The 17,885-nt window shown below is 45.4% G+C and overlaps 1 protein-coding gene across 6 annotated transcripts in view; it reads left to right on the top strand.

The window, feature by feature from the left end:
- Nucleotides 1–17,608, top strand: part of SLC8A3 (solute carrier family 8 member A3) — a 153,081-nt gene extending 135,473 nt beyond the window's left edge. For 4 of the 6 annotated variants that reach the window (XM_087448312.1, XM_087448311.1, XM_087448313.1 and 1 more), the window contains 5 exons: nt 756–859; nt 9,812–9,936; nt 10,503–10,602; nt 12,309–12,584; nt 14,977–17,399. In XM_087448312.1, coding sequence (XP_087304438.1) covers nt 756–859; nt 9,812–9,936; nt 10,503–10,602; nt 12,309–12,584; nt 14,977–15,353 — 982 coding nt within the window. In that variant the 3' untranslated portion in view covers nt 15,354–17,399. Of the gene's footprint in view, nt 1–755; nt 860–9,811; nt 9,937–10,502; nt 10,603–12,308; nt 12,585–14,976 lie in introns of all 6 variants that reach the window. The other 2 variants (XM_087448310.1, XM_004426296.3) reach the window with 2 other exon arrangements.
- The last annotated feature ends 277 nt before the right edge of the window (nt 17,609–17,885 follow it).

Genomic DNA, 17,885 nt, shown 5'->3' on the forward strand with positions numbered 1-17,885 from the left:
CATTTTCTTCACACTTTCCCACAAGTGCATCACCTATGGATATTAAAGCAGTCCTATATCATATCATGGTTAATACATATTTATTTTAGTTCCCGCCACTGAAGCCCTGTGAGATAAAGAATGAGAAAGAGAATAGAATACTGCCTTTCTTGCTTTCTCTCTCTCTCTCTCTCGTTTCTCTTCCTCATAAATACTTTCCTTTTAAAATTTTCTTTATGAGGCTCACATAAGAAGTGGGTATAGACACAAGTAAGGGAACCAAGCCCCTAGCTAGGTACCGTTGACATGTTTCCTATTACAGAAGGGCCCTGGTCATTCCCAATGGGCCAGTAGTTTACCGACTGCCCAAAGAAATGCCACTGTTACCATGTGACACCCATTGGAATGTGCTGCCCAACTCACTTCCTACTAACCATTGCAGGATCTAAAATGACTCCTCCCCACCATCACCCCCCTTCCTCCTTCCCAGTCCCCTCCTGTCCTCCTGGATCCCTTCCTTTGCCCACTTTTCCTTGCCTCCTGGCTCCCTTTCCTTCTCACCCATAAGGACAACTATGACCAAGGAGACCAGAAAAGCTAAGACCATTTTTTGTATAAGAACAATACAATCCACCATAGTCCTGCCAAAAGCCACCATGGCGGGACTGCGCTGCATGTGCCAAGAGTGATGGGGAGTGATTTTAAAGGCTGTGCTCCAAGTAACCAACCAGTCTACCGACCCCGTCGACACACTGTCTCTCTTGTTGTCCCTACAGGAAAACCGTAAGGGTTAAAATAGTAGATGAGGAGGAATACGAAAGGCAAGAGAATTTCTTCATTGCCCTTGGTGAACCGAAATGGATGGAACGTGGAATATCAGGTGTGAGATTCTTTAAAAAACAAACAAACAAAATAAAACAACAAAAAGAAAGAAAAATGTAAACAAACTGAAAAGCAACAACAACAAAAAGCAACTATATTTTTTCTCCCTCCTTTTCTTCCCTCTTCCTCCTCCTTTTGACCAGCAGATTTTTTTACTCTTTTCCCTCCTGTAGTCTTGATCTCACCCTGTTTCGGTATCATCTCTGCCTTCTTAGCCTTAGCTTATTACAAGTCCTCCTTTCCCACGCCCTGGGTGCTGCAGCCTCGACTCCTCATTACCCTAATGATTTCCTTCCACCCTGTGCTCCAATTAGCCAGTTACCACTGTCCCCTGCACTCTCCCCCACAGCCCCTGCACAGATACACCATAACCTGTGAATGTGGAAACTCCTTGGTGGGTGGGGAGGAGAAGAAAAAGAAAGAAATGTGATGCGATGCATGCATGTGCCTGTCCCTGCCTTCCTCCCTTCCCACCCTACACTCTCTAGCCTGGATTGAATGGGGAGGGTCTGGGATGGGGGCTGGGGCCCATGTTGCAATGATGCTTTGACAATTTTCTGCTGCCCTCCCCAAGCTCCCTTGAGTGCTTGGCAGGTTATACACTTGCAGAGTGGCCCATAGTCCCCTCTGCCCTTCATGAAGGTAAGTGTTTTATCTGGCTATTCACAGTTGGGTAGACCGTGGCATGGAAAGGCTTACCAATTGTCAGAGGCCACAGCTTCTAAGAGCTCTCTGAGAGAGAGCTGGCTTCTGAGGTAGTCATGCAGCCTGGAATCCTGAGCTATTCTTCCTCTCCTTGGCATCCCACCCCATCCCATTCTACCTCTGTTCCAAGGTAGAGTACTTTATTCAGACTACTTTAGGATAATGCAATCACTAAAGCAGAAAATTAAGAGTCTGCAAAAGGAAGAAAGTAATCCAGGTATGGAAACCTCCCTAGCCAGAGGGTCCTGGAAAAGGACTGACATGGGGCATGAGTACTGACTTATGGGTGTTCCAACTGGAGAAGGGACTCTTAAGTGGTGTAGTTGATGTTGATCCCTGAGAAACAGGTGTTGAACAGTTCACAGAAGCCTGCCTTTGCTTTGCATCCGCAAATGAGCCTATCACCCAGATCTCAAGATAACCATCATCCCACATCAGAGAAGTGGCCTCATTTCCTCCTTTCCTCAGGACATGCACCTAGGAATACCTGCCGGGCTTCCATTCCTAAGGGACTGATTATGTTGCAACCAAGGTAGATGTAAGGAAAGATTTCTCCCCTTGAAGAAAATAATTGGAAGCCACTACTTTGAAAGTGTTGGAAGAATGTATGTGGGAATGGTAAGGTGCTCTTGGGAAATACCAAGAGGAGAATATTCGCAATCCCTTTCAGGAGAGTTATGCTGCTGGGAGCCTCATGGAGGATAGAACAGTGAGAGCATCTGTTTGTCAAAAAGTGGTGATTATTCTGCAACTACTTCATATTCATATGACAACACGCAACATAAAGCCTTTCACCCAAGGACAGATCCAAGAGATTCAGCAAGTACACTCCCAAAGTCTCATCTACAGGTCTTCTTCTCAGACCCGTGTGATTGATCAGTTCTCATTACCTCCTGGGAACTTTCTCTGCAGAGATGACCAGTTCTGTGCCCACACTGGTTTGGACACACCTGGTGTTCTAGAGGCAGAAGCCCTCTCCATCTTCCATTACTCATCCTCTCCTTGTCCAACTACTAAGATACTGCCGTGAGCCTGACTGCCACAGAATGCTGGGAGAAAGAAAAAGTCTCTGGTTCCATTGCTTCCTAGATTGTGTTCCTGCCACCAAGAATATTCTCAGAAATGGTCTCAACACCTGCCCTACCTCATTCCCAACTCCCTTGTGAATTTACTCCACATCTTCATGAGTGGTTGGATGCAGAGAACACCTAAGGCCATTGTAAACCAGCTTCCTCAGTTTCCACAGTCCCAGCTACTTAGATGCAGATGAAAGCAGCACAAAGGGTCATATAAGGTAGCTGGAAAGAAGGCAGTGGCTCCAGACAAGAAGAATGGGCTGGAAGTCCATCCATGACTTTATTCCACCAGAAAAGAGGCTCTCTTTTCTGCATCCCCAACAAACCCCTATCAACAGCAGGACAGTGAGTGACCTAAGATAAACCTTGTGCTCTTCAAGAGACTTGGCCAAACACAAACATCTATGACTACTCCCCATTTGAGGACCTCTTTTTTCTGCACTAAATTCTCTGTCCTAGAAGATGTTAGTAAAGCCCTGGTGGAGGCGGTAGGTGAGAAAACCAGGATTTCATCAAGCTATCGGTATGATATGCCCCCAGATCTTCCCACTACCAAGATGCCAAGATGGAAGGTGCCAACAGGAAATGTGTCCATTTCCTAGCTTCCTGTTTTATTGTCTATAGGGTAATTTCCAGTTTCTTCAGATCTTCCCATATTTTGGCATCAAACCATAAGGTGAAAGGTCATAAAACTTGATTGTCTAGGCTCAGAATCAAATGAAAACCTATCCTGATTTCCAGAATTCCCTGCTGCTCTTGGAGTGAGAAACAGTGCAGTGGAAATTGCTTTTCATTATCACCGCTGCATGGGAGAGTCTTAGGCATTCAGAACAGCATAGGCTCTGCATGGTCAAAATGACAATTGCATTACCAAAATAAATAAATAAATAAAGGACTGGATTTGAAATAAGAGATTCTATTCTTGGCAAACAAAGCAGACTTCAGAGGTGAGGTTGAAAGCTCTGGACATGCTGGGGGAGGGAAAAGGGAGGATGAATAGGAAACACAGTTGCCCTGGAGTAGAGTAAGCACTGGAGTCTAGAAGTGGACTTCGGAAAGCAATGCTGAGTGGCAGAGTCAAGGCTGCCAGGCCTGGGCCTGGACTGGAAGCCTCAGGTGGGAAGGGAAAGCACTTTCCCCCAACAATGGGGCCTGTTTGTGCCTCCCCTAATCACATCCGTGGGCTCACCCTGACAAGCTGCCCAGATCTTCCAATTAGTCACAGAGCTGTGCTGTTTCCTACTTGTCCCTGGGGTATGTGAGCAGGGATAGATGACTCTGACCTGATCCTGCAGATCAATACAGGGGAAAGTTCAGCTCCAGCTTCTCTCATCATCAGCAGCAGGAAAAACCCCTGGAGGTATTGTGTCACTCAAAGTTGGCCTACCTGGATCTCACTGACCCATCTATAACTGCTAAGTGGAAAGTCTCAGATCCATGTAGACAATGACCAGAGAATGGTGCGATTTCAGCTGACTACAAGCCCTCTCGCTGCACTAGGGATGATTCTGGTGTTGGAAGGGACGTCTGAGTGAAAACCAGGGCAGCAGGGACCTTTTTGGAAGAGCTGCCCCTTGTCTGGCCTAGCTGGGTATGCGGATGTGTTCCGGTCTCTGGTCTCCACTGGAACTTGGGGGCCAGGGATGGGGGCTTTTCCACGCAGATCCATAGAAGGAGCAGAATGAACAAGCTGCCTTGCTATCTCTCTATCTATCTATCTCTCTATCTCAGTGTAGTGAAGAGATCCATTGATCCATTACTCCTTGGAATTCCGCATGGGAGAAACCAAAAAAAGTCAACTGCTGTTCACCCTGCATATATACCATAAAGATTCTGGATTCACATGTGTCTTCAGGGGCTGTGAATGAGAAATGATGGATCACAGGCCTGAGTTGCATTCCTAGGGATATCGAGAAGAAACAGTTCACAGACACTCCGCCAGACACGCTCTTTCCTCAACAACTTCCCTCAGTCACCTGTTACACCAGGGGTATGTGACAGGTTGTTCCCAGACTTTTATTTGACAAGAGCCAGGGAGTGAGGGGCTATACTAAGACACCATCAAGATGAAAATGTTGTGTGTCACAAGAATTTTTAATTTTTGGACCTTGAAGTCTAAAAGAGTTAAGCACAAGTACAAATTTAGGGGGCTAGGGACAACTTGTGCTGGGTACATCTTTAACTCAGCTTCCCAGTCCACGTAGGACCTTGTATTTCTCTTCCATCTGTGTATAGCTTTCAATATGACAGTCTCTCCAGAATATCTGGACGCTGATTTAGCCTTTCCTTTCTGGAACAAAAAGACCACCATCCAGAGATGCAGCACCACAGGATCTATGAAAAATACAATTGCCAAAACAGGACAACAAACCTTTATCAAACACCTACTAGTTGCCATGACTTTGCTAGGCACAGGTAATACAAAATGGTAGGAGTCCATGGTCCCGACCTCCAGGCTGTATCTATAAAAAGATAAACCATTCCAAAGAAGACATTCTGCAGGACTTACCATTTCACTAGGTCATTCTTTTAGGGAAACTCAAAGTTCTGGCCTACATGGCAGCTAGGAAGCCATTTGTGGCCATGGAAATGTTGTGGGCACCAGGAAGCTGAGCATGATCTGATTATGAGGTTAGGGATGAAGGTCGTAGAACTGGGCACTGCTCCACTCTTGTACACCATTAGTCAGTGCCCTCAGCTCTTATTCAAGCCCCAGGGTCATATTGTCCGCTGATAAGCCAGCTACTTTGGCAGGGTTGCAACCCATACAGTTTTCAATGTAACTGGATTCTCACTCCTTTATAGAATGGATGTGAGAACCTGATCCCTTAGAAGTTGACAAATAACCGACTCTGTCTCTGCTCCACCCACTTGGTTCCCCCATCCTTGTTCCTCTATCCCTAGCCCTCAGAGTTGCAGGGAAGGTGTGGGGAAAGCTCTCATTTAACTGCAGGGCTCTGGTGCTCAGCAGCCTCTCCAGCAGCTCACACCTCTTGCTGCTGCTGTGCATGCTCCAAATGCTGCCTTTTGCATGTGGCTGCAGAGCTCTCACCTACTAAGCTCACTGCTTTCCTTATGCTACCAGCAACCACAAAGCCCAGGAACACTTTCAAGATGGGACCTTAATGCTCTTTCCTTTTCTTTCTTCCGCTTGTCTGATATCCATTTGCAAACAGCACTCCTGTTGTCTCCAGGTAAGAGGTGTCTTGCTAGTGCCATTATTTAGTTTAAGACCAATGTCTTTTGATTTATTAATAGGAATCATGGGCATGAGTTAACCTTACAAGTTCTCCCAAGGACTGGGAGATTTATTTCCCCAATTGTAATTGAAGTAATCGTAAGGAAGTAGACAATTCCTTGAGCACCATTTCTGCCAGTGGATGTGGGTAGGGGCATAGCTGTTTTTGTCTGGGACCAGGAAGAGAATTGAAGCTTACCAAAGTGATGGTGCATCTTCTCCTGCATCTTAATTCATTTGTATCTCATGTTGTGGGGCAAGAGCGGATGAGAGTCAGAGCTGAATCTCCTAATAGGATCATGATGGGATTTGAAAGAAATTACTTTGATCTCAAGGGATCCAGGGGAAAATAATCAGGAGCTGCTACGAGAACATGAAAAGCAATTTTTAAAGAATCTGGAATTTTACTGCTCCTGGAGATCTTCCATCTCATCACAGCTGAGACCTAAATTGCTAGAAGTTTGTTTCATTTGTCATTGACCCTTGAAGTCACATGTGCCATGAACAACAGGAAGAATTAGGATGTTATAGAGGGTGAGGGCTATTATCTGGCTGAAAATAGAAATTTTAGGGAATTTATTGTGGAGAGATTCTCATGCAAAATCTAGATCCTGTTACAGAACATACACCTACTTTGAGAGTGTGTTTGACTCAGTGGAATCCAATCATAAACAATGTCCAACTTTGTGAGCAGATAGGAAAACATTTCCATCAGATCCAGCAATACTATAATTCTTGGTGCAGGCAGAGCAAGCTATATAAGACATCTCAATATATTTTAAAAGAACATTTTACATTTCATCAGCTCTTTGAACATATAAAAATCTTAATGTCATTTAAGAAGCAAAGCATCTTATAGAATTCATTGGTATTCAAAGTCACCTATAGGCTGCACCCTGGGTTTGAGAAGGGGCAGTGTACACAATAAGGATATTTGCCTCCTTGAACCCTTAAACAAAAAATGTAGGTAAACCCCTACATTTTCCCTTTCTGCAAACAAAATTATTCCAGCTTCCTTGGTCTCTTGCTTCCTCTTTATACCAGTAGGATAAGGACTACCCCCAACCCCATATATTTCCACTATTCTCTCCGGGTATTGATGTCACAGCATTGGGCATTCCTTTTCCACTTCACTCATCCTCTTGCCTTAGAAGGTATTTGGGCTTCTTTGTTCCAACTCTTGCCTCCACCCCCACCAACCACACATATAAACACACAAGAAAGATTGTGATTTAATTTAAGCTTCTTTATACTTTTAACATATTTGCACAAATACCAATAGAAGCTAAAAGAGGAAAAGAAGGTGTCATTTCCTAGATATTTCAATTTGTAAATGTTTAATTTAAGAGCCCTTGGTTAGATTTTAAATTCACAGGCAATCTCAAATTCTTGTTTGAATTTTCCTAGGTGGGCAGGCAAACATGATTAACAATGCCTGGTGGTGAAAGACGGAGAGAAAATATATTCATTCTAAGCTACACCACCAAGCTCAGGGACCTGGGAATGAGAGCACCGGCTGCATGGTGCCACTTCTTTCTGAGGATGTCTGTAGAGTATTCACAGCAATCTATTCCTGTCTGGCCTCGCAAGCTCTTTGTTCATCCAATATTTGTTCAATCTTCCATCCTATTCATATTCACTCTCTCTCTCTCTCTGTCTTCCCCCTCTATCCTCCTTTTCCTAAATCTAAGAGTTTGTTTAGTCAGTCTGAATATCAAGATCACCTGTCATTTATTCTCTTCCCTTGAAATTCTGAGGAGTTACGTAAATAAGTGGTCAAAATCATTATAGTCTTTTAGGTTTGAGACTTATCACTCTCTCAAGAAATTAACTTAATTTGAATATAAAGGAATGATCATTACAAAAATAGAAAAAGGCAGGAATAGCTACCAAACCAAGACACTAAGTCAGAGTTGATTTAAAGGCAAGTGAACTGATCAATTAACAGATATATATATATATGGAGTATCTCTCAGGGGCTGAGGGAGATCCAAAGGTAGAAGATTGGTTATTTGTCAAAGAGATTTTTGCAGAAGGCTAGATGGAAAAACTGACTGTCACTACAGGGGTGAACAGGTCAGTAGGTAGATCAATATCCTTCTAGATGGATATAGTGCTAGATTGATAGCTAGAAAAGGGGTTAGACAGGTACATTTATATGTCACTGGAGAGTCATTATATTGGTATAAAGTTCTTGTGGCACATGTAGGGTATGACATGGAGGAATTAGGGAGGCAAGAGTGGAATAATACTGTCACTGTTGGATGGGCATTGTGAGATGGTGCCAAAACTTGCAAGTAGAGGAAAAATGTACCCATGCTTTTAAGGAATCTATATGTCTTTTTCCAAAGAGTTTTTCTCAGAGTGGCTTGCAGTCTGGCTTCTAGGATTGCTGACTTCATAGCTAGAACCCTGGATGTACCCAGATGTACCTTCAGAATTAGTTAATAAGAGACAGAATCAATGGATTAAATTGAAGTCAGGCTGCTAGAGGGTATCTGCTTACGTAGAAATATACGGAAGGACATTGATCCTTGAGAAATCATTGTTTCCAAAAGTGATCACTAACGCTAGCAGGAGGACAGCACCATGGACAGCTCCCAAGCATTTTGGGATTGTCTTCTGTATTTAATGCCAGAAGTACTGAGTAAAACAGCCAGCTCAGGAATCCTCCGCACACTCTCTTACCATCTTCATTCAGGCCAACTAAGAAAATCCTTCTATAAAATAGGTTCTCTTCTTGGTAACTTACACCTTTGGCTTACAGCCTTCCAGTGAATTCCTTTCCTTGCAACCTCAAGAGCTCAAGTCTCACTCCTCCGCATGCTTCACCAATTCCCAAGGTAGAGAGAAAAGAAGACCTTCTTGGCCTCTGGCCAATTTTGTCCTTGAGCTTATCCAAGGACTAGAGGATTCCCCTAGGAGATTCACTGTGTGGAATGAAAGCAATTAAGGATCCAAATAAAAGAATTAATTGCATGTAAGAATGTGGACTTGGAAGGAAAGATGTTTAAATGAGCTCTGAAAGAAACAGGCTGCCGAGAGCAATTTTCTAATCAAAGGAGAATAAAAAGATTCAATCTCTATTTCACTCTAATCCAGAAAACATGTCTTCATGGTGAAGTAGTCTTAAAATGGACTCACCAGCTGAATTGGAAAAAATTTCTAACTGTTCAACGTGAGAAGAGACTACTGATACATAAGGCAAGATGCTGAGAGACACAGGGAATGCCTCAAAAGAAAGTAAAGGAAGAGCTTTCTTTTGTTTTGTTTTTGAACAAGTATTTGTGTTCCAGAAGAAATGTGCCTATTTCCTGTAGAAATCCTGGGGAACTTTCATTGGAAAATCATGAATTTTGGGGGGAAATCTCCCAAGTTTCTCATTGTAACGATAATAGTCACTTGTATGAAATGTAGATATTCCTGGAAACATCCCTCCTTTCTCCTTTATAGAGAGGATAGTCCAAACAGTGTTAGAAACAGATGTTAATGTGAACCAGTAGACATTCCCTTTGGATTAAAATGTGCTTCTGGCCCCCAAGAACTCTTTCATGAAGTAGTTGAACAAACAGGCCCAACAGTTCAGAATGGTTAAAGATCAAGAGATTTGGCTTTTGTTCTCAACTCTCTAGTATCTCACCAAATGACTTGGGGACTTCGCTTGATGCTATTTCTCAGAAGGTCTTTGGGTCAGGTTGCTCACCCAGGTATAAATTGGAAAAAGGAATGCTTATACCAGGCCTGCAAGAAACCCTCTCGTGGTCTGATGGTCATAAAATGTTCAGCACTTTGTTGAAAGAGGCACTAAAAAATACACAAAATCTGCAGTCTCAAGAGCTATGTGCCCACCTCACATGCCTAATACTCTGAGCTTTAGACTTCTAGGGAATGGTGAATGTGCTAAAACTAGTCTGATTTTGTTTTGTTGCAGAGATGACAGACAGGAAGCTGACTGTGGAGGAAGAGGAGGCCAAGAGAATAGCAGAAATGGGAAAGCCAGTATTGGGTGAACACCCCAAACTAGAGGTCATCATTGAAGAGTCCTATGAGTTCAAGGTCAGGCCATAAGTGAGATCTAATTGGATGACAGAGTGATGGGGTGGGAGGTAGAAGACATGGAGTTTTGTTCCAATTTCACCACTGAATGTGTGAAGTTGAAACTGAACGAATCACTTACCCACCCCAGCCTCAGTTTCCCCATTCGTAACATGGAATGAATAGTTCTGGCCATTTGTATCCTAGGAATATTGTGAGGAACATAACATATTATATGGACTAAATGGGCTATAAAGCCCCTGGATGTATCATCACTGTTGTTTAGCTGTATTTTTAAAACAAAGATACTAAAATTTACTCCTCCAGGGCAAGGTTTATTGACATCGTTACCATTTTTCTCTGTTGTATTACCCTAAATATCCAATGTCAGTAGTCACAGCCAAAGAAAAGGGAAATAGAAGGATTGTCCCAGAAGATATCACCCAAGACCATTCCATGCGTAACTTTTAGAACCCACATGGAGCCCACTGAAATGCAGGGCACCTTTCATTCTCTTGAAACACCAGACTCCTCAATGGTTCTGAGCATTCTAACCTCATGATTCCAAGTTTTTATCTCCCTGACAGAGTACAGTGGACAAATTGATCAAGAAGACAAACCTGGCGTTGGTTGTGGGAACGCATTCCTGGAGGGACCAGTTCATGGAGGCCATCACTGTCAGTGCAGGTAAGAGGGTCTCAAGATGGGCACAGCCCTTGCTGGGAGAAGCAGACAACACCGGAGAAGGAAAAACAGAACCACATCAACAGCCTGCCAATTTCTGGGAGGGCCTCTGTGTCCAGTCTTCCCAGCTCTAGTCCTAGATGTTTGCCTGTTTCACTGGGTCACTTTGGAAAAGAATCACAGGGTAACTGAAAAAGCCTGGCTATCTCTGGTTTCAAATCCTGGTTCCGCTGTGTGGACTGGGACAGGTTATGCTCTCTGCGCCTTGATTTCCTCATCCCAAAAGAGAACTATTGCTACCTTTCTCAGCAAAGTAAGTAGAAAGGCACAGAATCTGGTACCAAACATGAACTCAATAAATTCTGGTTTCCGTCATTCCTTCCTCTTATTAACTTAGTCCTCCTTTTCTGTAAAATGAGGGACTATTCTGACTTAGAGATGTGGGGGTCTAGAGTTTGTGTAAAATCGTTGCATTGACTCTGACAAACCTCTGCCCCAGATGATTCCAAACCTCTCCTGCACCATTTACTGACAGGTTCCCTCAGTGGTGACTCACAGCAGAGCCAGTGTCCCAGAAGCCTGCAGACGTGTTGGAATGGGGATGGGAAATGCTCTCACCACCATCACCAATCTTGCCTCTCAGCACCACTGAGGCCTCCTTGTATGGCCTGCCCAAGCACTACTGGCCTTGTCTCTTTTCATGAGGTTTTGTTGTCATAGCAACCCACGGGGTCATATCCCCAGGGCCCCAGAGCCACAGCTAAAGTACAGCCAGGAAGAGAGAGCTGCTACCTCCGCTGCCCCACTTTTCACATCGCCTGCTTCAGATACTCCCAGTTCACTCTCTGATGACCTTACTTTGCCCCCAAAGAGAAAATAAATGGAATGTAGGCCACATAATCTAACCACCACCCCCTCTTTTCAAATGAGGAAACTGAGGTTCAGAAACAGGAGGTGATTTACCCCAGGTTCAGATTCTCTTCATGGCAAAGCTGCAGTGGAACCCAAGGGTCCTGACTCCTGCTCTTTCAAAACACAGCTTCCACGGGTTGTATGAAAACATTACAGAGGTTGCCTTTGACAAGGCGCCAGCATGCCTCAGCACATCCTCTCCTCCTGGACTGCTGAACAGGCAACTCTGCCCACCTTTCCTGGCAAGGACAAACGAGGCCCATCCCTGCTCTGTCCCATGGGATATTTGGAGTATGGCACTGGCTGTGTGGTGTGTCTGCATGATCTGGAATGACAGCCATCCCTCTGAGACAGATAATGACCAGAACCACGAAGTTATTGCAGAATTAGAGAGGAGCCCCATTGGCATCCAGTGAGGAGTGGGCACACGCTGATTTCGCTTTTCTTCACCTAGGCAACCAAATCCACCCTCCTCTCTTTCTCCTCCACTGCCTGTCCCTCTTGTCTTCTCCCACTCTATCTCTTAACCTCTTTCTTCTCTTCTGTATTCCCCTGTCCTCTCTCTCCCACTCTCCCTGGGAACCCTGCATTCAAATTGACCGATGGGGCACCCCAACTCGGTTCCCATTTCCCAACTGTTTTCTGGTGCCCATGCCCTGGCCCACACCAGCTGCCCAGGAGGGATCTGGAACCTCCTTCCAGCTGATGAGGTTCATGATGTGGTTTGGACTTGACTTCCTCATGAATGGGGATCTGACCTTGCTGCCCTTTCCCAGGCGTGTTTCTCTTGCCTCCAGCAGGGGATGAGGATGAGGATGAGTCAGGCGAGGAGAGGCTGCCATCCTGCTTTGACTACGTCATGCACTTCCTGACGGTCTTCTGGAAGGTGCTGTTTGCCTGCGTGCCCCCCACAGAGTACTGCCATGGCTGGGCCTGCTTCGTCGTCTCCATTCTCATCATCGGCATGCTCACAGCCATAATTGGGGACCTGGCCTCCCACTTTGGATGCACCATTGGCCTCAAGGACTCAGTCACAGCTGTTGTTTTCGTGGCATTTGGCACCTCTGTGCCAGGTGAGAGTGAAGGGTGCTTGGGTTTGCAAAGAGGATATTACCAGGTTCAAGTGACCCCTACAACTTTGCCTCATAGTCTTCCTTGCCATCTCAGATCTGAGCTTAACAGATCCCCTGCTCCTAAGGTGCACAAAAGTCAGAGAGAGTAATGATAGTATTAATAATGATAGCCAACATTTCTTGAGCACTTTTGATTTGTCAGGCCCCATGTATGCTAAGCAATTTACATCTTTTAACCCTATAATTGCTCACCAAAATCTTATTCAATAGGGACAGTTATTTATCCCCACTTGACAGAAGAGGAAACTGAGGCCCACAGAGGTTAAGTTACCTTCCCAAGTAAGTGGCCCAATTTCTTATCCTCCATGTTATGTGAATAGGCCACAAACACGGTAATTCAAAGAATATAGATATTGTTCTCCTTCCATTTCCCTCTGGCAGTCTCTGAGAGGCTGAAGGTTAGCCTGCTTGAAGAAGTCACAATAGAAATGCCCCCACGCATTCTTGGCTGCCTCTGCTTAGAAGGACACCTGTGAGTACAAAGTGTCTCCTGGCGGGACAGGCGAAGGAAGCTTAGCGAGTTCTTGTCCTTTCATATGATGAATTACATATTCTTTTTTTTCCTGATAAACACCCAGACACGAACAGGAACAGGCATGCACTTATTCATTCATTAGACAAGTATTTACTGAGCCTGATACAGTCTTATGCTAATTGCTGGGGCTAAAGTGGGAGGCAAGACAGACATGCTTCCCTCTCCACATGGAGTTTATAATCTAGTGATGGAGACTACACTCAACCACTATAATTAAAATCATCTCTATAAGTTTTATGAAGAAAAAGTACAGGTGCCATGCAAGTATAAAACAGGGACCTGGGCTGGGTCATGGATGGCTTCCCAGGGAGGATAAATGTAAGCAGGGCCAAAATGACAAGTAGAAGTTAGCAGGCAGAAAGGGGCTGCATTAGCTCAGGTTCCTTACTTAGTTCATTGGGGTTTCCAGGGTGTCCGAGCCCTGAACTCCAACTGAGGAGCTGGCCTCCCCATTGCTGTAGGAAGAAAGAGACAGCATCCTCCTACAAGAGGGTTAGGCTGAATCTCATCAGACAGGACTCTGCTGGCTGGACCAAGAAAACATATCCTGCTGGAGAGTAACTAAATCTACATCACACTCTTGGAAAACCTCTTCCCAAAACCCTGGCACAGACCAGTGAGATTATTTATCCATTGGTGATGCAAGAGGTTTGGATCATGGAAATGATCAGGTGGTAGGAAATTAGATGATCCAGGGATGATCTGGTTAGAGGAGATGCCCTGTGATCTCTGTTCTCCAGGCCTCAAGGGCCTGGAACTACCAGAGGGGAAGGAGCAGATGTGATGTGGCGAAAAGGAACAGATGTGGGAAGAAATTGCAGAGGATCGGAAGCAAAATAAAGCAAGGTCATAGGCAAGACGTTTTCTCTGGGAGATCTGAGCAAATTGGCAACAAGGAGGCAAGCCAGGATGAGCCAGACAGGGAGAGAGCTTGGGGCACTTCCAAGTCCTTGCGATTGGTCCAGGGAACAGCTGGCAGCATTAGGGTCTTGAAGAAGGTTATGCTATGGTCCACTCAGCTGATTTGGCTGAAGCTCTTTGGATGGAGGGCGATGGTATGGAAAGGGCCTTATATGAGAGTTGTAGGGTCAAATCTCCCTAACTTCCCGCATGACCTTGGGCAGATTCCTTGACCCTTATTTTCGTTACCTGTGAAATAAAACGTTGGGCTAGTTGTCCCCGACAGTCCTTTCAGTGCCTACAATCCGTGCCAACAGCTAAAGTCAAACAGCCTGCCAGGCCCTGTGCTCCACATACTAACTGCAGAGGCAGAGCTCCGTGCTGCTGGAGTCCGAAGCTCACCCTGCACATCCTTGTCATGGTTCGCCAGCGTTTCCTCTGTCTCCCTAAATCCAGCCCCTAGCACAGTGCTGAGCCTGCAGGCATCGTGCAATAACTATGTTAAGTGAGTAAGTGCCTCCTGTGACAGTTACAATCAGGCATCTACTGTAAGCAGCTTCCCAGGATGTCAAGGTTCCCTGGGAAGATATTATGGGATAGCAAACTCCCCTTACTGAAAAAGTAGTCAAAGGGAACAATGAACCCACTCAGTAAAGACCAGGACCAGAAAGACCCGAAGGAATCCAGCAGATGAGGAATGGGAACCCCAGAGAAGTGAGGTGACTTGTCCAAGGCCACACAGCTTGTCAATGGCAGAGCTAGGGGTGGCCTCCAAACCCCTGTCTCTCATTCCTGGGCTCAGCCAGCTGGCCCCAGCTGCCTTTTGGACATACTCAAAGGTGGGCCCTCCACACCTCAGCCTCCCGCCAGCTCCCATTTGTCTCTGCCCTTTTCCAGATACGTTTGCCAGCAAAGCTGCAGCCATCCAGGACGTGTACGCAGACGCCTCCATTGGCAACGTCACAGGGAGCAACGCCGTCAATGTCTTCCTGGGCATTGGCCTGGCCTGGTCCGTGGCCGCCATCTACTGGGCCCTGCAGGGACAGGAGTTCCACGTGTCAGCCGGCACGCTGGCCTTCTCAGTCACCCTCTTCACCATCTTTGCGTTTGTCTGCATCAGTGTGCTCCTGTACCGCCGGCGGCCGCACCTGGGTGGGGAGCTTGGTGGCCCTCGTGGCTGCAAGCTTGCCACGACTTGGCTCTTTGTGAGCCTGTGGCTCCTCTACATACTCTTTGCCACGCTGGAGGCCTACTGCTACATCAAGGGGTTCTGAGCCACAGGACGAGGCCTCCAGCAGAGCAGGCCTAGGACTTCTCCTAAGAGAAGGGCACCTCCCCACCAGTGACCTCTCCGGGATGAGCAGCCCTGGAGAGGCAGCATCAGGACCCGAGCCCCAGGATCTTCACCCGACCTAGGCCCTGGCAGTGAACTGAAAGGGCAGAGTCTTAATCAATCCATCAGAATGGAGGAAACACCCACTTTACAAAGTATTTAATTCAATACAAACCAACAACAGCAACAAACCCACCTCCACCCCATCTTCCCACCCATGTCCCTGACCCATAGCAAAGGTCAGACCCTTTCACCATCTGCTATTCCACCTTCTTCTGATTATTCCTTTGCTTCTACTTTCTTTGGGGGCAGGGTTTCTCCTGTCTGTCCAATTCAATACATCACCGTTCTCTCAGTTGGCGAAGCGTGAAAATGAGTCATAGCCATGTGGCCGGTTTGGGGTTCTCTTTTCCTTGTAGTCATTATTGCGGTTGCTTTCATTTCTCCATCAGGTTTTGCTCATTGTTTTTTTGTTTGTTTTGTCTTTTCTTTCTGAAGTTAGTGACAAAGGTGCTGGGAAGGAACTCAAGGTCTGAGCTGATGGGTAGAGGCATAAATTTTCAGACACACACCTGCTGACTCTCATTGAGTAACAGCTGTCTCTTGGCTCCATTGAGGTCTTGTCCCTCATTTCCATTTTTTCTCTGAATTCTTGAGAGGGCTGATGGCATTTGGGTGGAAGTAAGTTTGCACACCCACGCAGGGCACTAAAGAGCGAGGGGTTGTGGCTAGAGTGGGAGGAGCTTTATATGCTTATGTCGAAATCAAATTTACACAAAAAGTCATTGTTCTCTTCCCTGCCCAAGACTTTCAAGTTCTGTCTGTCTCATGTGTCAGTGTCTATATGTTTATCCTTCAGCAGGAAGACCCACCAAGCAGGAGCTATGGGACAAAAATAAGAATGGTATGTGATGACAAAAGACAGCTGGGGAAACAAAAGAGAGATATGCCTTCTTGAGTGTCTTTGGCTTTGTATCTGAGGCAGGAGAGAAGAGATGCCCACCTAGTGAGATCTTTAAGGGGAAAGATTATATTTAAAATGTCAGTGCTTCTGAGAAATGTCGGCTTCACCACCCCCTCACTTTCTAAGGCATCAGACTAAGGGGTCTGACTCTATTTCTTGAGGTAATGCAAAAACTTAGAGGTTTATAAGAAAACAAGGGGCTCCTTCCACCTCTCCTGAGCCCTCAGGTCACTTTGAAAGCTTTTTCACAAGATAGGAACTGGAATTCCTCATCTCTTCCACATTCCTGCTTGTTTTTAGATCTTATGAAGCTCTTTCTCCTGACTGTGGGCTATTTCTTGCCCCAGGCAAGAGGAATCTTCATTGCCATAATCCCATGGAGCGTAGGTTTATAGAAAAAGAGATTGCCATGCCCTAGACGCATTTTCTCAACAACTTTTGAAAGGACCTGACTTTAAAACACACACACGCACACAAATAAACACACATACGAAATCACCACGAAACTGCCCACAGATCTTTAGGCTTTCTGCATTGACATAAATACATTTTTTAAGGGGGAAAAAAGAAATTAAAAAACACCTGTTTAATTTTAAACACGTTTTTTAAGAAAAAAAATACTAAAAAAGAAACAGTGCTCATGTCATAAGCTGTGTTGACAGTTGCCAGTGGAAATGTTGGGTTGGTTTAAAAAAAAATAAAAGCTATACTTATATCTCTCTAAATAAAGCTTGTTTCTCCCCATGTTTCTTCAAGAAAAGGTCCAGGGGGCCACCTGGGTTTCTTCTGGAGCAGATGTGGTTGAGGTGAAGGTGTCGTCTCCTATTTGTATCTCCTATTTACATCTGTCATCTCCTCAGATGCCAATGTGCCAGACCCAGTATTTTTTAAAGCCAAAATACTTCAGGAAAATGCCACCTGTCAAAATCTCCACTTTAAGACGCTGGAGGATGTAAGCAGTCGAGCTGTGATGATTAAAGCAAAGGAGCTTTTTGTATTAGAAAGGCACAGGATTCCAGCCAGGCAAACAGTGCCCTGCATTTATTACCAATAGGCATATTCATTCATTCATTTACTCATCATTCATTCAACAAATGTATTTTGAACACCTTCTATACATTGAGCTAAATTCTGGTGATACAAGGAAGAGTAAGATATAGTTCCTGACCTCAGGAAACTCACAGTCCAGAGGGGGAGGCAAAACTTCTTTTAGCCAAGGCTCCTTTGGTTATAAGAAACAGAAACCCATTAAACTAGTTCAAGAAGTGGAGGGGGGCCATACTGCAAAGGCCTGGTGGGGGGCTCTCATGGAACCCAAGGCAGGAGGCCAGAGGAGCCTGAAAACCCTCAGGAACTGAGACTACTCTCCACCTCCGCAAAACCACATGGTCACCCCAGTCCTTCTCCCTGTCTGGCCTATCCGCTTCCTCACCCTCCCAAGGTGCTTCCTCTGCTTTGCTTATCTTGCACACAGCCCAGCACAGCCACCAGCCGTGGCACTATATCATG

The sequence above is a fragment of the Ceratotherium simum genome, chromosome 24, assembly GCF_057802395.1.
Source record: "Ceratotherium simum simum isolate JZ-2026a chromosome 24, ASM5780239v1, whole genome shotgun sequence".
Classification (NCBI taxonomy): Eukaryota; Metazoa; Chordata; class Mammalia; order Perissodactyla; family Rhinocerotidae; genus Ceratotherium; species Ceratotherium simum.